The sequence below is a fragment of the Phyllobates terribilis genome, unplaced genomic scaffold, assembly GCF_046119375.1.
Source record: "Phyllobates terribilis strain yellow unplaced genomic scaffold, ASM4611937v1 Scaffold_11__3_contigs__length_659146591, whole genome shotgun sequence".
Classification (NCBI taxonomy): Eukaryota; Metazoa; Chordata; class Amphibia; order Anura; family Dendrobatidae; genus Phyllobates; species Phyllobates terribilis.
This window is the reverse complement of record NW_027362771.1, coordinates 237,446,785-237,469,149: the sequence shown is the minus strand read 5'-3', so window position 1 is coordinate 237,469,149 and position 22,365 is coordinate 237,446,785. Positions and strand designations below refer to the sequence as shown.

At 43.9% G+C, this 22,365-nt stretch overlaps 2 protein-coding genes across 2 annotated transcripts in view; one reads left to right on the top strand and one right to left on the bottom strand.

Annotated features, from left to right (window-relative positions):
• ALG12 (ALG12 alpha-1,6-mannosyltransferase) overlaps positions 1-5,139 on the bottom strand; it is a 34,702-nt gene extending 29,563 nt beyond the window's left edge. The window contains exons 1-3 of the mRNA XM_073652128.1: positions 4,681-5,139; positions 4,483-4,615; positions 63-236 (exon numbers count right to left, since the gene is read on the bottom strand). Coding sequence (XP_073508229.1) covers positions 63-236; positions 4,483-4,615; positions 4,681-4,842 — 469 coding nt within the window. The 5' untranslated portion in view covers positions 4,843-5,139. The remainder of the gene's footprint in view (positions 1-62; positions 237-4,482; positions 4,616-4,680) is intronic.
• A 30-nt stretch (positions 5,140-5,169) lies between these two features.
• CRELD2 (cysteine rich with EGF like domains 2) overlaps positions 5,170-22,365 on the top strand; it is a 28,447-nt gene continuing 11,251 nt past the window's right edge. The window contains exons 1-6 of the mRNA XM_073652129.1: positions 5,170-5,441; positions 9,171-9,253; positions 10,068-10,178; positions 14,410-14,501; positions 15,975-16,151; positions 20,140-20,235. Coding sequence (XP_073508230.1) covers positions 5,322-5,441; positions 9,171-9,253; positions 10,068-10,178; positions 14,410-14,501; positions 15,975-16,151; positions 20,140-20,235 — 679 coding nt within the window. The 5' untranslated portion in view covers positions 5,170-5,321. The remainder of the gene's footprint in view (positions 5,442-9,170; positions 9,254-10,067; positions 10,179-14,409; positions 14,502-15,974; positions 16,152-20,139; positions 20,236-22,365) is intronic.

The following is a 22,365-nucleotide window of genomic DNA, read 5'->3' as shown; positions in this document are numbered from 1 at the left end:
TGTAAGAAAATTAATAAAAGCTAAGAAACCATCATCAAATGCAAAAAACCCACCACACTTACCAATAGGGAGGGCTAATATATTAGGGAGGGTGCGAGTGCAATAAAACATCAAGTGGAACTGAGTGGCGGTCATCATGCAGAAATATGTAGATACATGAGATCCAAACTGCTTCTTCACCTCCTTCTGCAGTTGCCATAGAGCAAATATGACCATTAGACCCAAAGAACCTCGTACTGTGGATAGAAAAGCCGAAAAACACATATGTATGTATGTATGTGTGTGTGTGTGAGATGTGTGTGTAATATATATATATATATATATATATATATATATATATATATATATATATATATATATATATATATATATATATATATATATATATATATATATATATATATATATATACACACATATACACAGTGCTGGCCAAAAGTATTGGCACCCCTGCAATTCTGTCAAATACTCAGTTTCTTCCTGAAAATGATTGCAATCACAAATTCTTTGGTATTATTCTCTTCATTTAATTTGTCTTCAATGAAAAAAAACACAAAAAGAATTGTCCTAAAGCCAAATTGGATATAATTCCACACCAAACCTAAAAAAGGGGGTGGACAAAAGTATTGGCACTGTTTGAAAAATCATGTGGTGCTTCTCTAATTCGTGTAATTAACAGCACCTGTAACTTACCTGTGGCACCTAACAGGTGTTGGCAATAACTAAATCACACTTGCAGCCAGTTAACATGGATTAAAGTTGACTCAACCTCTGTCCTGTGTCCTTGTGTGTACCACATTGAGCATGGAGAAAAGAAAGAAGACCAAAGAACTGTCTGAGGACTTGAGAAACCAAATTGTGAGGAAGCATGAGCAATCTCAAGGCTACAAGTCCATCTCCAAAGACCTGAATGTTCCTGTGTCTTCCGTGCGCAGTGTCATCAAGAAGTTTAAAGCCCATGGCACTGTGGCACCTCCCTAGAGGTGGACGGAAAAGAAAAATTGACGAGAGATTTCAACGCAAGATTGTGCGGATGGTGGATAAAGAACCTCAACTAACATCCAAACAAGTTCAAGCTGCCCTGCAGTCCGAGGGTACAACAGTGTCAACCCGTACTATCCGTCGGCGTCTGAATGAAAAGGGACTGTATGGTAGGATACCCAGGAAGACCCCACTTCTTACCCCGAGACATAAAAAAGCCAGGCTGGAGTTTGCCAAAACTTACCTGAGAAAGCCTAAAAAGTTTTGGAAGAATGTTCTCTGGTCAGATGAGACAAAAGTAGAGCTTTTTGGGAAAAAGCATCAACATAGAGTGTACAGGAAAAAAAAAAGAGGCATTCAAAGAAAAGAACACGGTCCCTACAGTCAAACATGGCGGAGGTTCCCTGATGTTTTGGGGTTGCTTTGCTGCCTCTGGCACTGGACTGCTTGACCGTGTGCATGGCATTATGAAGTCTGAAGACTACCAACAAATTTTGCAGCATAATGTAGGGCCCAGTGGGAGAAAGCTGGGTCTCCCTCAGAGGTCATGGGTCTTCCAGCAGGACAATGACCCAAAACACACTTCCAAAAGCACTATAAAATGGTTTGAGAGAAAGCACTGGAGACTTCTAAAGGTGGCCAGCAATGAGTCCAGGCCTGAATCCCATAGAACACCTGTGGAGAGATCTCAAAATGGCAGTTTGGAGAAGGCACCCTTCAAATATCAGGGACCTGAAGCAGTTTGCAAAAGAAGAATGGTCTACAATTCCAGCAGAGCATTGTAAGAAACTTATTGATGGTTACTGGAAGCGGTTGTTCAACCAAGTATTAGGCTGAGGGTGCCAATACTTTTGCCCGGCCCTTTTTTGGAGTGGTGTGTGAAATGATCAATGATTTGATTTGTGCTTCATTCTCTTTTGTGTTTTTTCCTTGCAAGCAAATTAAATGAAGAGAATAATGCCAAAGAATTTGTGATTGCAATCATTTTCAGGAAGAAACTGAGTATTATCTGACAGAATTGCAGGGGTGCCAATACTTTTGGCCAGCACTGTATATATGTGTGCACACACACACACACACGTTACATTTTCAGGGCCGTGTAGATGAGGAGCGCTGCAGATATTACAGACGTTTACCTAGCACAGACACAAATGTCAGGGACACACTGTGCTGCTCCATCGCTTACTGCACAGTGTCCCGCATCTACTAACATGGTTGCACCTGGTATTTGACATACTTTGTGCAAAGCTTTCTGGGCAGATTTACTAAAATGATCCCACATGCAAAACTGTTTGGAGGGTAGGGGGGCTCCAATGTGGCTAAGGCTAAATGGAATAGAAATTTGAGCCAAATTATTGGCATGCACCACTTTTCAGACACATAAATGGACTAAGACAAGTAACATAAGGCATTCCTCACAAAAGAAAGCAGTCGATCAAATGATCGTTTGGCCAACAGCCATCTGTCCTGGCTCCCTGATACACAGGACGGTCAGCTCGGGCAAGCTCCCCTGTGTTCTCTGACAGTCACAGACACTTACCTCCCAAAGAACGAAAGGATCTGCCACTGGAGAAGTGACATAGGAACCCTTCCCTCCCCGATATCATCTGTGGGCAGAGTCGTGAGGTCCCATGGACAGTCGGCTAATAGCAACAGGTTCAGCCAACTTTGGTGTTTTGTTTGTGGGGGTCTTAAGATGTGGCCAAAGTATAAGAAAGTGTCTAAGTTCAATCAAGATGCAACACGGAGCATGCTGTACTGCGTTAAATTCGACATTTATGGTATGTAAGGCTGCATTCACACCGCAAGTTAAAACGACCACTGATCGATAACAGTTTACCAATCGACGGTCGTGTAATACGGTTTGCGAAGGCAGATCGCGGGACGTGATGTAATAATAATAGTAATGTTTATTTTTATAGCGCCAACATATTTCGCAGCACTTTACAAAATTTTAGGGGGGGGGGGGGGGGACTTATACAGAATAAGCATATCTCATATCGAAAGGAGTGAGGGCCCTGCTCGCAAGCTTACAGTCTATGAGGAAATGGGGGAGACACAAAAGGTAGAATGTACATATATTGTATAATGCAGCCTTAATATCTTGATTGGTATGAACCTCAAATTGAAGAAGATTTTAATATGGGAGAAAACTGGGACGGACAGATAGTGTGTGGAGACGATATGCCAGTCTAAAGAAATGGGTTTTTTGGCGTCCGCTTGAAACTGTGGGTATTGGGAATTAATCGAATTGTCCTGGGTAGTGCATTCCAAAGAATTGGCGCAGCACGCGAGAAATCTTGGAGACGGGAGTGGGAAGTTCGGATTATGGAGGATTTTAGTTTTAAGTCACTGGCAGAATGGAGGGCACGTGTAGGGTGGTAGACTGAGACAAGGGAGGAGATGTAAGGGGGTACTGAAGCATGGAGCGCTTTATGGGTAAGCGTGATAAGTTTAAATTGAACTCTATATTGGATGGGTAACCAATGCAATGACTGGCACAGGGAAGAGGCATCGGTGTAGCGGTTGGCGAGGAATATGATCCTGGCTGCTGCGTTAAGGACGGATTGGAGAGGGGAGAGTTTAGTAAGAGGGAGCCCGATCAGTAGAGAGTTGCAGTAGTCCAGACGGGAATGAATAAGAGCTACGGTAAGGGTTTTTGCAGAGTCAAAGGTGAGAAAAGTCCTGATTCTTGAGATGTTTTTGAGGTGTAGATGACATGAACGAGCGAGTGATTTGATGTGAGGAGTGAAGGAAAGATCTGAATCAAAAATGACCCCAAGACAGCGGGCTTGTAGCTGGGGAGTAATGGTTGAGCCACAAACGGAAATGGCAATATCGGGCACAGGTAGGTTAGTGGAGGGAGGATGTGATGTGGAATTAATGATCCGTAATGGATCGCTGAGTGCGCAAAGGCCACTCTTCTCGGCAGCACAGGTCCTGTTTACACCGAAATGTGCTGCTGAGAGCGATGATCTGTTGTGCAGCACAAAGGATCATTTCCCCCAACGAACGAGCTTCTTACTGCTGCACTGGATGATCGGCAGCCTGTATACACTACAGGTGATGAGAGGAGCTCTCCTAAGAGCTCAGTGTAGATGCACCATCACCATGAGACAGGGCCGGTGACCTGAGGGCCACCGCTGGGGCCGGCGACAGGAAATGTGCAACATGAGAAGCTGATGGTGTGAAGGCGGCCACATCCAGGTGCTGCCCCCCCCCGTCCAGGTGCTGCCCCCGTCCTCCGCCCCATCAAGGCGCTGCCCCCCCGTCCTCCGCCCCATCAAGGCGCTGCCCCCCCGTCCTCCGCCCCATCAAGGCGCTGCCCCCCCGTCCTCCGCCCCATCCAGGCGCTGCCCCCCCGTCCTCCGCCCCATCCAGGCGCTGCTCCCCCGTCCTCCGCCCCATCCAGGCGCTGCCCCCCCCGTCCTCCACCCTATGATTATTCCCGGTGTGGAGCACAGGGTATAATGGCAGTGTGGGAATACACAATACTCATACCTACGAGCTGCGAGTACACCTTGGCCACGTCCAGCAGGGCGAGCAGGGCCACGCCGGGGGCAGACACGGCACCGAGGAGGAGCGGCCCGAGGAAGGTCCGGGGCACCACCCCGGGGAACTGCTGGTGGTCGTACTGGGGACAGAGACAAGGGTTACACGGGCCCCGGCGACCATGACGGCGGCCCAAGCGGCGCTTACCTGCTCCAGCGCCAGTCGGTGGTACAGCACGTCATGGCAGGCCTGCAGGGAGAAGCTCTCCTCCACCTTGGTGTACGGGCAGGCGATCAGGTGCACGGCGGCCGCGGCCACTAGTGACAGCAGCAGGAGAGCCGGTCTCCCGGAGCGCCTGTGCGCCGCCATATTGGAGGATAGCTCATGCCCCTTCCGATCATCGCCTTATGTGACAGCGTCCCCTGCTGGAGAAGAGTGGGAGCTGCACCCCCATCCATGACACGCTCGGCACATAAATGCATGTGAGCGCATCACTTTCCCCTCTCCCCGCCGTACAGGCGACTTGGTGGTGAGAGCGCAGCGCCGGCTTCATTCCCCGGCCAGACTGTGATTCCGCGCTGGTCGCACAGCATGCCGGGACCGCAAGCTCCGCACTGAGTACCGGCAGCGCCAGTACGCGTGGACAGCTGATTGGCCCCAGCGTGGCGAAAGGCAATTGGTCCACATCCTGGCTGATTAAAGGGATAGACCAATCAGAAAGCGCAGACAGGACGCGGAAGTGCGAGGCTGGGATGCCGCTTGCAATGAATGTGATGCGGTCTGGTCCTGCGGTGGTGGCGGCACTCTGCCAGAGTCTGTGCATGTGTCCTGCGAGGTGATCCACCACCATGCGCCCCACAGCCCCCGTGTCCTTCCACCTCCTGCTGCTACTGTGCTGCTGCGCTGCTTCCACTGCAGAGAAGAGCCCGTGTGACTCCTGCAAGAAGATAGTGGACAGGTTCCACGAGGTAAACAGCGCAGTAATCCTGCTCATCGCAGGGTGCCGGGTCTGAGCCACTGGTGAGCCCAGTCCTCGTATGGATGGATGTATGGAGGGGGTCTACAGGCTCCTCACTCCTGTCCTAGATGTCACCCTTTACTCACTGCTGTGACCGCTAGTGTCCTGGATGTCACTAATACTGGCTGCTGTGACCGCTGGTGTCCTAGATGTCGCTAATGCTGGCTGCTGTGACCTCTGGTGTCCTAGATGTCGCTAATGCTGGCTGCTGTGACCTCTGGTGTCCTAGATGTCGCTAATGCTGGCTGCTGTGACCTCTGGTGTCCTAGATGTCGCTAATGCTGGCTGCTGTGACCTCTGGTGTCCTAGATGTCGCTAATGCTGGCTGCTGTGACCGCCGCTGTCCTAGATGTTGCTAATACTGGCTGCTGTGACCGCCGCTGTCCTAGATGTCGCTAATACTCGCTGCGCTGTGACCTCTGTTGCTCTCCTGAGGACTGACATGTCGGACCAGTGGTATGGGTCTAAGTCAGGGATCCCCACCCTGTGTCTCAGGAACCATTTGTGGCTTGCGGCCCATGATGTGTGGCACACAGCTGTCTGCCAGCTTTGTAGCATAGCGTCAGGTCTAGAAAACAGCTGTGAAGAGCAGGTCTCCAGATGGTGACTTTTGTGAGTAGCCCTGCAGAGAGGAGCAGATCTGGATGTGCATATACTGGCAGGGGGAGGTTGGATACATTTAGTAATCTGGAGATATGATGATAATCCCAGCTAGAGGAGGTGCTGGAAGCTGGATGTGACAGTGTGGTGGGAGAGCGCTTATAGAACACCTTTAATACCAGGCTGTCACCGGGTGACAAGTAGCCAGTACTTGCTGTTATTTTATTTCCCTGCTCCCCTGAGGATTCAGGTTTCAGAGATGGAGACCTTTATATTTAGTGCTAATTTTGAGTCCTTACCAGAGGGGCGTGGCTGGCAGGAGTCTCTGGGGCATGTATTACTACCCTCTGAGCTACGCCCCTTAGTAGAGACCATAAAATTAGCACTAAATAAACAGATCCTGATATCTGGGACTGTATGGTGCAATTGAAAAACAAAACTGCATGCTCAGGGAAGCCGCAGGAATAAAATAAGAGCAAGGACTGCTTACTTTTGAGATGGTGACTGGTTCTCTTTAATGCGAGAATACCGAATTAGGCTATGTGCCCACGATGCAGAAATGCTCCGGATTTTTTCCTGAGCGTTTCTGCATCTCCCTGGCAAAAAAAACGCATGCGGATTGTACATGTGGATTTTACATGCGTTTCTCCTGCCAGGGACAAGCGGAAGTGAAGCGTTCTTCACTTTCATTTCCGCATGCGGGCTGTCAAGCGCTTTCCAAGCGATTTTAGCATCACTTGGAAAGTGCTTGACAACTTGGTCACACTGTATAAATCCATGCAACCAGCATGGATTCATATAGTGTGACTGTAAAAGAATGGTAAAAAATAAATCTATACTTAACTTCTGATGGCCCCCGGAATCTTGCTTCGCTCCGTCCTGGCTGCCGGCAGCTCGCGGTACACTGAAGGACCTGCCATCACATGACTATGACGTCAGCGCAGGTCCTTGAGTCCACCGCGAGTTGCCGGCAAGTGAAGACAAGCGGAGAGTCTCCTGTCCTCCACACCCGGGTACCATCCGCACATTGAAACGCATGGAATCCGCATGTACAGATCAAGTAATGCGAAATCCATGCGTTCCAATGCAAGTCAATGGCGGCGAAAACGCAGCGCTTCCGCAAAATAATTGGTAGTGCTGCGTTTTTTCCGCAATGATAATCCGCAGCGGAAATTTCTGCAGTATGTGCACAGCACATGCAGATTATCATTGGGGAACATGGCAGGCCTTCTACCATGCGTTTTTTAAGCGTTTTTGCCGCTGCGGGAAATGCTTAAACGCATCGTGGGCGCACAGCCTGAAGGTAAGGTGTTAAAGGGGTTTTCCAGTCAAAAACTCTGACTGCAGACTTGTGAGTTCTCACATCGCACGCACTGTGCCGGCAGCGAACAGTCATGTGACCCCAAGTATGCGATTTGTTTACTGCTGGCCACATTCCGACTGGACTGTATCCGGCTGACTTGCTACACTTGCATTGAGCGAGGCTGGATACAGTCTAGTCTGCACATGCCGTTTTAGAGCAGCAACCCCTTTAACACCTGGATGTTAGTACACTGCCTCGGTGTGATTAATGGTGGCACTGGGTGTCACTACTGTGAGGCGTGGTGGGAGCAAGATGTCACTACTCAGGGGTGAAGGGGAGTATGTGACTTGTGTTGAGCGAATTTGTTCGGCATTTCAAATTCGTGTTCGGGGTTCTGGCTTGTTGGCGCCAAAAAATCATATCCGCCCATGAACATCCCTGATTTGTCACGCAGATGTCACTCATTGCCTAGGAAACCGGCTACTCTGAGGTCTGGGGTAACCTAGGCAACAAGCTGTAAACTATAAAATTTCAAGATCCCTCCGTCCTTGAGAATGATATATGCAGTTGCCTGCTTTGCTTTAAAGGATACCTCCAATAGTGCTCCAACCATTTCTGCCATAAGCGTAGAGCATACCAACTGCACCTCCAATCATCACCTGCAAACTTCTATCTGGAGCCAGAAACATTATTTGTACCTTTTTAAAAAAGGAGTCTATAAGCCCAAACCACCTGTATACAATAAGCACGTAGCCTTGTAGGGGACACAGCCCCTATAAAAACTGAACCTCTAGTGTTATAACTGCTGTCTATTTTGCTGAATCTGATGTTTAACTAAATATGCTAATTAGGATTCTCAGTGTACCCTTGGTGTAGCAAAGAGTCTCAGTGCAGCATTCCACCCACTACTGTTGCATATCCTCGCCTTTTACTGGTGATTGACAGCGTTTGCTTGCCTGAAGGGAGCACTGTGTGCAGAGAAAGCTTAAGTAAGCCATCATTGTCTGTCACTAGTGAGGGACGTGGGAACATGCAAAACGGTGCAGTGAGCTGGTTTGTCACACCCAGGGTGCACCGAACAGACTACTTAGCATAAACTTCAGTTTCTACAGAACAGAGGTAGTGATTATAACACTAAGTGTACGTTCACAGTACGTATTGTTGTTTTTTTTTTCCCGACCATCAAAAACTGTTTCAAACAGAAGTTTTTATTCGGTGTTTTCTCTAAACTTTTTTTTTTCTTCTGCCTATCCTTTCATATTTTTTTTTCTGGTGTAATTTTCAGCAGTTTTTTTAAGCAGTTAATATAATGCTAGCAATTTTTGAAGAGAAAACGCTGACAGAACTCTCAAAAAGATGCCAAGCAACTTCTAAGCTCTCCCATTCACCTTGTATTGTAAAGTATGGACCATCGTCCTGGTGGAAAACGCCCAGAGAATGTCCATAGCGCTTCTTTTACACTCTTGGCATATTTGAAAGCCAGAAACATTTAAGAGACACTCAACAGCCAGAACATAAGAACATCAGATCGTTTTTCCATAGATAATAATAGGAAGATTTAGCTTTTTGTGAGCAATTTTTTCACGTTTTTTGGAGCAGACTTGCACAGAAGACATAGTGTGAACATGCACTAAAGGTGCAGTTTTCTTTTTTTAATAGGGGCTTTATTCCTTGCAAGACTATACTGTCAGTTTAGGCTGACAAACTTTCTTTTTAATTTAGGTTTTTATCTGAGTGTAACTTTTACTGTAATTTATGATTTTTTTTTTATTGCAGGGACTAGAACATACATCAAAATCGAATTTTGGAGGAGGAAATACTGCTTGGGAGGAAAAAACGCTTTCCAGATATGAGTCTAGGTACTGGAGTATTTCAAGAGATTACACATATTTTACATTGAACAAAGACTGTGAGCAGTGGAAAAATCTATTCAACTTCGTCTGCCGTTAAACGGACTCTATCAGCACAGAATGACTGTGCAAACTAAGCTCTGACGCTTGGTGCACCATGTCGTGGATCATCTTTTACATATACCTTCCCACCTGCTTTTTTCCCCTCAATCTCTACTTTATAGATCCAGAGAAGGGCGGAGATAGTAGGAAGGTGTATAGAAATGATTGGCCCCGCCATGAAGCACCGAGCGCCTGGACTTGGTTTGAACAGTCATTCTGTGCTGACAGTCCCTTTAAAGCCGATCTGTCAATATATGAACTGCATGCATGATTAAATAGATCTGTCAGGCTGTGTTCAACATTGTGTCCATGTTTTTGTTTTATTTTTTTGCTGCAATTTACAGCCGAAAATGCAATTGAGATCTAACATGTACCGTGGTGCTCCAAAAGCGAAGAAATGCAACACTGCTGCAACATGTGAATGCAGTCTTAGACTCTCTATCAGAATGTCTGAGTAATTCTTTATGAAACTTGATCTCCTCCCACCAAGTTTGATTGACAGCTCCTCAGTGTCCCTCCTGCTGCTGAGATCTCACACTGCTCAGTGCAAGCTGCAGCTGTCAAGCTGGGTATATATTGGATAATAAGAAAATCAAATTTTCATGGTAAAATAAACACAGCTTAAAATGTAAATTATCCTGGGTAAGCAGTGCTGGATTTTGTTTCTAATTTTAAGTATGAAATAAATATAACAATGTTTATGATATTTTTCTTTTTGTAGTGAAATCCGCCTTGTGGAGATTATTGAAAATCTATGTGACAGCAGTGACTTTGAGTGCAATGTCATGGTAGAAGAACATGAGGAACAAATTGAGAAATGGTGGTTTAAAATGTAAGTTTTATAATGAATTTGGCAATTATTTCCTACTTTATATTCTCCCTTAGAAAAACTTAAATATGAAGCCTAAAGAGAACATCTGCATATTGCAGCTCCTAGCTCCTGTGGCTTGCATTGCAACATTAACCCTTTCCCGAAATACAGGACATACACGTGCATCCTAAAACAGTTATTGTGTATTGTGTAATATGGGCCACACAGGTATGTATAGATTTATATTTCTATCACCTGTATGCCCATATTAGAGGTCAGATAACTCCCAAGGGGTGACAGATTCCCTTTAACTTCCTCAATTTTGAATTGGGAAATGGGAGTGTGATGCAAACTTTCATGTTTTCATTACTTTTTTTTTTTACTTTTCACTTATTTTAGTCCCCCTAAAGGACCTGAACCATCAAACTAGAATTTCAGTATATGGTAAAAATTATAATCTCCAATTAAACCTAGCCACAGGCTGGGCTTCACAGTAGTATAAGTATAGTGGCGATGGAGGCCTTCAATAGGTCCCCTACTGCCATGGCAACTCATTGGCACGCCGCCAGTGTGATGCTAGAGGACTGATGGGTACCCAACCAGCGATGTGCTGCTTGAATGCTGCTATATGAGGTTGACAGTGGTAGTTAAGTGGTTAAACAGCAGCAATCAGAGCTAGCTCTGATCACTGGTGTTGAAGGCAAGTGCTGACTGTGTAACACAGCCAGCACCTGCCCTGTATGGCGTGGGCTACGAGCTTCTGAGCCCACTATATACACAATATATTGGCGTCCCTTGGTCGCCAAGCCTAGGAAAAAGGATTTTATAAAAAGATATTTCTCTGCAATCAGACCGCTAATATGGGCATGCAGGTGACTGAAATAATCTATAATCACCTGTGTGCCCATATTAGAGCTCTGATAACTCCCAGGGGGTGACAGATTCCCTTTAACAAAAACACACACATATTTGGTATTGCTTAGTCCATAAAATCTGGTCAGTGAAATATATAAAATGAATTAACCTATATGGTAAAAGGCATAACAAAAATCGAAACACCATAATTGCTGTTTTTCAGTTGCCATATCTCCGTCCAAATATTCAATAGAAAGTGATCAAAGCATTATGTATTTCCAATTATGATACCAATAAAATGATAGCTCGCCACCCCAAAAAACAACAAGCCCTCATACAGCTCAATCAAGAGAAAAATGAAAAAGCACGGGCCTCAGAAAATGACATAAACATAATTTTTTTTTTTATTGCAAAGTTCTAAAAATTTTTATTTTTTTTTTTTATAGCCAATTTACTATATAAAAAAGTTTAGTATCATCACATCTGTATTGACCCAAAAAACTATTTTGCCAGCTCATTCTTATTACACACTGAATGGTGTTAAATTGAAGCCCCAAAAACAATGGCCTTTTTTAACCGTTTCACTGTACTTGGATTTTTTTCCCGTTTTTCAGTACATTATATGGTAAAATGAATAATGTCACTCTAAATTACAACTTTGTAATGAAAAAATCAAGCCTTCATACTGCTATGGAAGAAGAGGTGGATGAAATTAAAGTGCAAAACCAAAAAATGTTCCCTGTCAATAAGGAGCTGATGCCTACCAGTAGACTTGGCCAACTTTGCAATAGCCTTTCTCTGTAATTCATCCTTGTCCAGTAGCCTGGATAAGGGAGGGGGGCTGGCAGGACATGTGTCCTGGGTGCAAAGGGGGCTCGCACAATCCATTCTGCCATGATGAGGGCATTTTACCCTTTTTAATCTTTGCCTTGGGTGAAGAAAAGACTACATATGAGTTGGGAGAATACTGGTTGTCCTTCACCTTTGTCTCAATAGGGTGCTATCGGTGGTTATGTGTTCTTTAGTATTCGTGACATCATCGATAACGTTCATCAGACTCTGTTACTTTTCTGCTTATTTAATGGGTTGCCCGGTCTTAAGCTACAAGTCTGCAGTCACATCACGGATACTGTGTGCACTGTTTGCAATTTGCATACTTTCGGTCACATTCTTACTAGACTTGTCCGGCCTCATTCAATACACTTGCATTGAGCGAGGCCACGCTCTTCTAGTTTGCACATGACTGCATGTAAACAAATCCTCCTTGACTGCAGACTTGTTAATTCTCACATTGTCTACGCTGTGCGGATTCTCTGGTGCCAGGAGCAGGCAGACATGTGACTACAAGTATACGACTTGCATACTTCTTGCCACATTCCGACTAGACTGTGTTTGACCTCACTCAATGCAAGTGTATTCAGCGAGGCTGTGCCCATCTAGTTGGCACGTGACCACATGTATGCAAGTCACATACTTGTGGTCACATGCCCGCCACTCCTTCCAGCATTGGAGAATCCTCACAGCGCGCAGTGTACACGATGTGAGGATTCACAAGTCTACAGTCGCATAGAATGACTGCAGACTTGTACTCTAAGGTCGGACAACCCCTTTAAGTACCTGAATGGAGGAAATATATCCTCATTGTGTTATACTTGTATATCATATACAGCCACATAGTTAAAAATAAGCATTCCTTTTATTCCTGCTTGATTCTATGACACTACAGTATATTTACTTCCAAGTAGTTCAGCCTCCTGTTTTTCTCCCTTCAGATACCATCTTGATTCCTAGATCTTTTCATTCATTTTATTACTGTATCAAACCCATGATGCATTAGTACAGCATTGCATGGGCAGCTAGGGTCAGTACCATCTCTGCCTTCTGGGTCACGCTGTAAATATCTTTCCTTCTATATTCCCGTAAATAATCAATTCTATAACTATATAATCATTAAGCTGATGTGTGATCTCCTCCATTATAACTGTGTAACAGTAGCTGTGCATTCATCATCATTATCTGTGAGAGGAGTGTTTTTTTTTTTTTTTTTTTCCCTTGTGGAGAACTTCAGTCGCCCCTTCCATGCAATTTTATCATACCGAAGTTCTGGTGACTGAGATGAACCTTTTCATAGAACACACAGCCATTTTTATTCCCAGGCGGTCACCTTGTGATCACATGTGATACTGAGGAGAAGTATACCATGAGTTTCAAGATAGAAAGGAACAACTAAATAAGGTAATACTGGCAGAATAGTGTATATTGGTAGACTAATGACAGGATGAATTAAAGAGAGAAAAATATCCGGAGTGTTACATTAAAGACTGAAGATACATTTTTCAAATATAAGCTGTAATGATTCAGCATCAAAACTAAATGGTTTAGGATTGTCTGAGTCACTATGTGACTGCAAACTGCGAAATCATGACAGTGTCTGGTGCACATGCTGTCATGATTCTCCGGTATACCCCGTACTAGTGGGTGGTTATATGACCACATGTATGTGATTTGTATACTTACCGTCACGTGCCGACCAAACTCAGCTGGCTTCACTTGATGGAAGAAAATTGAGAAAAGCGCGGGATTCTAATCTGCAGGTGACCGCCCAGCTGGATATGGAATACTGGGGAATCCTTACAGTGTGCGCACCTCACTTATGATTTGACTGTCTGCATTCACATAGATTGACTGCAGAATTTTCTTATGAGCCCAGACAACCCCTTTTAAGATGATCCTTCTAGCCTACAGTTCGTTTCATTGATTTATTTTATTACTGTTAGGCTTTCTTCAGATGTCCGTTTTGTTTTTTTTCCATGTACAAAAAAAATGGACTGAAATATTTTTGATCAGTCTGTGAAAATCCGAGTGCGGCACTATTTATTTCTTTTTTTCACTGTCCAATAGACTCGCTATGCCCATTTTGATCCGACATGACTCCACCATTTTCCAAGTACCGCATGGTCCACAAAAAATCACGGACACGTGAATAAACTATCACAAGTACAAGTGCTGTCCGTGAAAATCACAAATGGCACTCAGACACCAAAATTTCATGTCTGAATAAGGCCTAACTCTTGAAAAACATTGCTGATATTTCAGTATGTTACCACATCTCATCCTTCCTGACACAATGCAGGTATCTGTTATCTCGGGGCTAGCATTTAGATCTTTACAGTGGTTAGTTCTTTTTCCTTTTACTATTAGTACAGAGGCTCATTTTGGTAGAAGGGATTATTTGATGTCTGGGACCCCACTACAGCTGTGCAGTGAGGAAGAGGAGCGGTGGAGTCCCCAGCTATCAGACGTTCCTGTACTTAGGTGCTAAACGTTCATTATGTGAAAACACCTTTTATATACTTTTATATTTTTAATTAGTATTTGGTGTTTTGTTACTTGATAGGAGGAAGAAATATCCAGATTTACTAAAATGGTTTTGCATAGAAACTATCAAAGTGTGCTGCCCTCCAGGGACATATGGACCCGACTGCTTAGGTAAAGAATTATAAATTAAAATAGACATTTTATGTAATTTTTATATATACTTTTTCATTTCTATATAAGGTGTAATTGGTGGATTATGAAACATTAGACAGTTTTTATTCTTTGTGTTTTAATTCCTCACTACAGTCAATGGCTTTAGTTCCTGTTAGTGAATTAAAGGGGTATCCCCATCTGCAAGATTCTATCACAATATGTAGTAGGTGTAATAATAATACTATTAGCAAATACCTCCAATTAGAAATGTAGTATAGTTCTTCTGATTCGCTATGTCCCTTACGTCATGTGCAGGGCATTGGAGTAGCTTGGGTATCCATGGTTATGACCACTAACTCTCACCTGCACATTGTATGTGACTGCAGACTTGTTAATCCTCACATTGCGCGCACTGTGAGGATTTTCTGGTGCTGGGAGCAGGCTGTCATATGACAGCAAGTATGCGACTTGCATACTTACTGCCACATTCCTACTAGACTGTGCCCGGCCTCGCTCACTGCAAGTGTATTGAGTGAGGCCATGCTCATCTAGTTGTCATGTGACCACATGGTATGCAAATCACATACTTTCTGTCACGCGCACACTTCTCGTCCCGGCACTGGAGAATCCTCATAGCACACAGTGCGCACGACGTGAGGATTCACAAGTCTACAGTCACACAGAATGACTGCAGACTTGTAGCCTAAGACTAGACTACCCCTTTGAATATTATATTCCCCAGTGTAAAATAATAACACATACTCCCCTCCCACACCGGTGCCATTCTAGCAATGTCGGCGCTGGGTCTGCCTGTGGCTTGCATGACATGGTTATGCCAAATGAGCACTGCAGCCAATCAGCTGTCACTAATGTGCTTCTTTGCTCACACTTCTTTCAAACCTCAGCTGTCCTAAGGAAGTGTGAGAATTGCTGCTCATTACCAACTGATTGACTGCAGTGCTCACATGGCATAACCGCTGCTCGTGGTGAGTACCTGTTATGTTTGTCTTCCACTGGGGAATAATAATATTTAAGAATGGGTTGATGGTGTAATGGACGTCCTCCTTAAAGGTAGCCATGTCCATTAATGAGTGCCAGATGAACCCCTAAGTCTATCTCGGCTGGATTGTCTGACCATCTTGGGTGTGGGTTACCTGACTTTCCTCCAAAAGAGGATGTTTTGGAAAAGAAGGGTCAGATATGTGATATTTTGCTCTCCCCGTAGATGAGCTGCCCCCAGAGCTGTGCGGCAGCAGCAATCGTTTACTCCCTTCTTACCATTGAGTGGACATTTGGCCAAGTGTGCATGAGGACCTGTAGAAGAAGCTGCTGGTCAAACTACTCCAGAACTGTACTCTGCTTTATATTTTCTGTACGCATATCCATATTGAAAATCTAAGCTTCTTATACATTGATTAAACTCTAATCTGCTAGTCTTCTAATACTAACACACTAAGATCATACCTATTTAATTTGCTTTTATATTTCTAGCTTGTCTAGGTGGATCAGAACGACCTTGTCACGGTAATGGATTTTGCAGTGGTGACGGCACCAGAAGTGGAGATGGATCATGTCGCTGTAATGCGGAGTATATTGGGCCATTTTGCCTTGAATGTGTAGATGGATACTTCAGTTTAGAAAGAAATGACACCCACTGTGCTTGTACTGGTAATTGCGATTTCTACTCTGGAGTCACATTTGTTTCTGCTGATTTATTATCATTATTTTCTTTCACATTCTCTGATGTTTTCTGTTATATATATATTTTTTTTTTAAAAAAAAAAGAGTAGTTCACAGAAATATGCCCCGTAGAGGAATTCATTTGGCAGAGGGATAAAATGATAGATAAGAGGCACTGTTTTATTTTTTCATAGTAAAAGATGCTTAAATTACAAATACTGTCTGGATCCTGTGTATTTGAAAGGACAGAATGTTAACAGATTCAAGAGGCAGCCAGCACAACTGTGAATGTAGTTTGGGAAGGCTGTAACCAGGGATCAGTGCCAAATAAATCAATGTAAAACTAGATCTAGTTGATATCTATACATATGTGCAAAATGGTTTGCATAGGTGTACACACGCTTTAAGGTTGATCCTTTTTTTTTTTTTTTTATGTGATGTACTCCTTCAAACCACATGTATTTTACGATTAAAACTTGCATATGGCAGAAGCATTTCATTTTTAGATGCAGCGGGTGAAATAAGTATTGACCACGTCACCAATTTTCTAAGTAAGTACATTTCTAAAGGTGCTATTGACATATAATTCTCACCAGATGTCAGTAACAACCCATCCAATCCACACAGGGAAAGAGATCAAACCATAGATGTCCATAAATTACCGTATTTTTCGGACTATAAGACGCATTGGACCATAAGACGCACCTAGGTTTTAGAGGAGAAAAATAAAAATTTAAGCAAAAAATGTGGTCATGATGCACTTTTAAGGGGGAGGGGTCTTCTGCTGACACTGGTATAGGGGTATGTCCCCCAACTCTGACAATATCCCCCATCCTGGTATATATGCCGCCCCCCCGTCCTTTTATATGTGGTCCCCATCCCCATCCTGGTATGCCTGGCATCACTCCATCCTGGTATGCATGGCACCTCTCATCCCTGTCCTGGTATGCATGGCACCCCCTCATCCCTGTCCTAGTATGCATGGCACCCCTAATCCCATCAGGCTGCACATTAAAAAAAAGTAAACACTCCTACTGACCTTTTTTCTCTCCTCCAGTGCTGCGTCCGGTCTGCCTGCACTGATCTCTCCATGTGAGCCGCGCATGACGTCACTGACATGCACGGCTCACAAGGAGAGATCAGCTGCCGGAAGTCACTGCTCCTCACGCCGGGACTGTGAGCGCGGGGAGCAGTGACTTCAGTCTCCTTCATAGCCGGCACACAGCGGAGCCGCGCTGCGGCTGCTGCTGCTGCCGGCTATCTCCTCATTAAAGGGCATGAATATCCACCCCCTCCCCACGCCCATGGGCATGGAGAGAGGTTGAATATTCATGCCCTTTAACAGAGGGCACAGGAAATAGCCGTCAGCAGCCGCACCGCGGCTACACTGTATACTGCTATTAAGGAGCTTGAATATTTAGTGCTCCCCACGCCCCATGGGCGTGGGGAGCAGTGAATATTCATTTTCTTTAGCAGCGGGGACAGTGTAGGCTGCAGCAGGCGGCTGCTGCCTCCTGTACCTCGCCCCCCCCACACCACACATAAATATACCCCCCCAACATTTGGACTATAAGACGTACCCCCCATTTTCCTCCAAAATTTTGGCGGAAAAAAGTGCGTCTTATGGTCCGAAAAATACGGTATGTGTAATAATGAGAAATGACTCAGGGAAAAAGTATTGAACACGCCTACTGAAATGTATTTAATACTTTGTACAAAAGCCTTTGTTGGTGATGACAGCTTCAAAACGCCTCCTGCATAGAGAAACTAGTCGCATGCATTGCTCAGGTGTGATGTTAGGACATTCTTTCACGCAAACACTCTTCAAATACTGAAGGTTCTGTGGGCTTCTTCTATGAACTCTGAGCTTTAGTTCCTTCAATACATTTTCTATTGGATTCAGCTCAGGTGATTGGTTGGGCTATTCTAGCAGCTTTATTTTCTTTCTCTGAATGGTTTCCTCAGCTGTGTGTTTGGGATCATTGTCTGGCTAAAATGTCCACCCTTGTTTCATCTTCATCATCCTAGTAGATGTCAACAGATTTTTATCAAGAATGTATCTGTACATTTGACCATTCATCCTTCCTTCAATTACATGAAGCTTACCAGTTCCGTATGCAGAAAAACAGTCCCACGCCGTGATGTTCCCACCTCCAAGCTTCACTATTGGTATGGTGTTATTGGGGTGATGTACAGTGACTTTTGGCCTCCAACATTGTGTGTATTATGGCATCCAAAGAGTTAAATTTTGGTCTCATCTGACAAGACTATATTCTTCCAGTATTTCAAATGCTTGTCTAAATATTGTTGAGCAAACTTTAAACGCACTTGACCATGCTTTTTGAACACCTGAAGAGAAAAATAAGCGTGCATATGCTGAGGGATAACCATATAAAAAAATACATTTTAAATACATAAAACAATTTTAAAAAAAGGCCAAAGGCTCCAAACGATACAAACAGGATGAGGGGCTATGAGACTAACACCTGTCCTCATTAGCCATAAGATAATAGCACACAAGGTATCTATGGGTCAAAATAAGGGAATGCAAAGATGGCAACGAGCAGTATACAGAATAAACGTGATGTTCAATATATAACTATGTATAGACAATATAGTAATATTAACAGTCTAATAAACCAGACTATGCCAGTGTAATGCACAATAAAAGATATATAAACCTTATATATGCTGCTTGAAGTATGCCTAAAAACAAAGCCAAGATGAGACTTTGGAGACCAAAACTGTGAAGAACCTGCGATATAGCATGAGATGAAATAAAGATCAAGACCCCAATATGGAACCTGTAAAATGGCAGAGGATAAATGAGGACCAAGGACTTTGGATCTTCATTTATCTTTTGCCATTTTCCAGAGGCCTTTGGCCTTTTTTAATTGTTTTTATAATTGCTTTCTGTATTGTCCCTTTTGTGTCATTTATTTATGTCAATAAAATATATATATATTTTATATGGTGATCCATCAGTATATCCATACTTCTTTTTCTCTTCAGTTGTTCATATTTATTTAAGTATGCACTAGGTTGATCCCTATTTCTTGGGTGGTGCCCTCATACAAACCTTAGTTGAACATGCTTTATATTCAGCAATGTAGTCTTGCGTGGTGATCGTGCATACAGACCATGGAGGTTGAGTGCATTACTTACTGTTTTCTTTGAAACAAATGTACCTTCTCTTTCCAGGTCTTTCTGTAGCTCTCCACAGGTGGTCCTTGACTCTTGGACAATTCTTCTGATAATTATTTTCACTCCTCTATCTGAAATCTTGCTGGGAGCACCAGATCATGACTGGTTTATGGTGAAATTATGTTCTTTCACTTCCGGATTATGACCTGAAACATTGCTCACTGGAACATTCAGTAGTTTAGAAATTCTTCTGTAACCAATGCCATCAGTATGTTTTGCAACCATAAGGTTGTGACGGTCTTGAGACAGCTCACTGGTTTTACCCATCATGAGATGTTTCTTGTGTTGCACCTTGGTAATGAGACACCTTTTTATAGGCCATCAGTTGAACCAACTGATATCATTTTTCACTAAGTGGCAGGATTGCTGCCTAATTACTGATAGATTTCAGATGGTGTCATGTCTTTCCATGGCTTTTTGCACTTCTTTCCTAATGTGTTCAATACTTTTTTTTCCCTGTGTGATTTCTCATTATTACACATAACTAAATTATGTACATTATTAGTTTGATTTCATTGTCTGTGTAGATAGGATGGCTTCATGTCAATAGCACCTTTTAGAAATGTATTTGCTTAGAAAATTGGTAATGTGTTCAATACTTATTTCACCCGCTGTAGATAGCTTGTTTTAACCTGACCATTCCTTTTAATATATTTGAATTGACAATGTCCAAACAAATACATATATATTTTTGTGATATCCATAGGAAGGGCAATTCTCAGTTTTTCAAACTATTTGTAAAAGTAACTGTCATGACTTTTTCTTTATGTAGCATGCCATGAATCCTGTAAAACGTGTTATGGTCCATCTAGTAATGGCTGTAGAGTATGTAAAGAAGGATGGACCAGAGAGGATGATGGTTGTGCAGGTTAGTGTTACTTTGTACTAATGCAGTTTGACAAATTTGTTACATGAATAGGATATTGACCTAGTAAATTAACCTTGAGATAAATAATCTACTGGCAGTTCTCCAGTGTTGCATAACAGAAGAAGTCTATACTATATCACTGTACTGTTTCATGGGCCATCCCACACCATAGTATAGAGCTGTAGGCCTGCTTTTCCACTGCTCGTCTGCTTATGGCCACTCACAGCTCCCTACTTAACGGGTTATTCTCACGTTCTCTCTTGAGCATCACAATGCCTTCCAGTCTGGCTGGGCGGGCACTCCACCTTGAGTGATAGTTCTGGTGGGCAACAGTGATGTAGTTTTAGTAGAACTTTAAAGCTAATCGTGAATTCTGCTGTAATACATTCAGTCATCAGTGGTTTGTTCTGAGTTTGCACTTGTAGTGCGGCGCTGTTCACACAGTGTGATTTAATAGGCAGTGACCCAAGAATGTCCAACTTTAAAGTTTTTATTGTCCAAATAACTCACACAGTGAAGGCAGCCTTATCCTCCGGGTTGCAGCTGGGTTGTCCACAATAGTCTGTACAAACAAAAACACCGTTGCTGTGGGCAATTGCACCGCTGTATCACTCCGAGGTGTGTCAGAAGCTTTGCCTCCCTTGGGCTCTGTGTTCAGGTCACACAGGCCTCTATTGCAGAGCCTCCTGCTCTGCAGCTTCCAAACCAAAGACTGATGCACCCAAACCTTTGCTGCAGGTTTTTAAATGAAAACTGTGGACATGAGCTACTTGTAAGACCCGAGCTGGAGGGAGTGGACCGCCCCACTGTCATCCTATAGATCGCTCCAAAAATAAAAGCCCATGCCGGGTTTTACTAAATCTGCCTTGGTCAAATAGCTTGCCCAAGTCCAAACTCTTTTACTCTGCACTGCAACCACAGCTATGTCTGTGACTGCAATGCACTCCAGCGGGTTCAATACGCCTCTATGCGCATCCTGGGGAATACATACCGTCCCTCGCATATAATTCCCCTCACTGCCTCACACACTGCTATCACTGTATTTACATATGGAGATAACAGGGCGCTTTATCTAGCTTACAGCACATTAAGGTTATGTGCCCACGATGCAGAAATGCTCAGGATTTTTTCCTGAGCGTTTCTGCATCTCCCTGGCAGAAAAAGACGCATGCGGATTGTACATGCGGATTGTACATGCGTTTTCCTGCCAGGGACATGCGGAAATGGAGCGTTATTCACTGACATTTCCGCATGCGGATTGACAAGTTCTTTCCAAGCGATTAGCATCACTTGTAAAGTAGTTGACAACTAGGTCACACTATATAAATCCATGCAAACGGCATGGATTTATATAGTGTGACCCGAGAGAGTTGTTAAAAATAAAAAAATAAATGTATACTTACCCTCCGATGGCCCCCGGTGTCCTGCTTTACACTCCGTTCTCCCTTGCCGACAGCGGTGGATTGAAAGACCTGCCGACGTCAGCGTCGCGTGACCCGTCACATGACTCTGACTAAAGCGCAGGTCCTTCAATCCACCGCAAAGTGCCGGGAAGCAAGGAGGAGCACACCGCGGGCCGCCAGAAGGTAAGTATACATTTATCTTTTATTTTATTCTTTTTTTTACTGCTTTTTTAATGGTACCTGGGTGTGGATGACTCTCCTCTCCTCCACACCCGGGTACCATCCGCACATTAGAACGCGCCAATTACGCAAGTACAGATGCAGTCTTGCGGAATTGGCGCGTTCTAATGCAAGTCAATGGCGGCGAAAACGCAGCACTTCCGCAAAATAATTGGTAGTGCTGAGTTTTTTTCAGCAATGATAATCCGCAGTGGAAATTTCCGCAGCATGTGCACAGCACATGCGGATTATCATTGGGGAACATTGCTGCCCTTCTACCATGCGTTTTTAATACGTTTCCGCAGCTACAAAAACGCTGCAGAAACGTATTAAAAACGCATCGTGGGCACACAGCCTTACAGCTATGATTTGGAGACCTGCTTGGGGAGAAACTAATGCTGAGGGCAGAGGTGTACAGCGGCATCGGAGCGTCCGGCAAAGTGAGTATTGTCATGGTAGCAGCTGCGGACCCAGGACGGCAGATCTACTATGGGTAGGTAAGTATTAC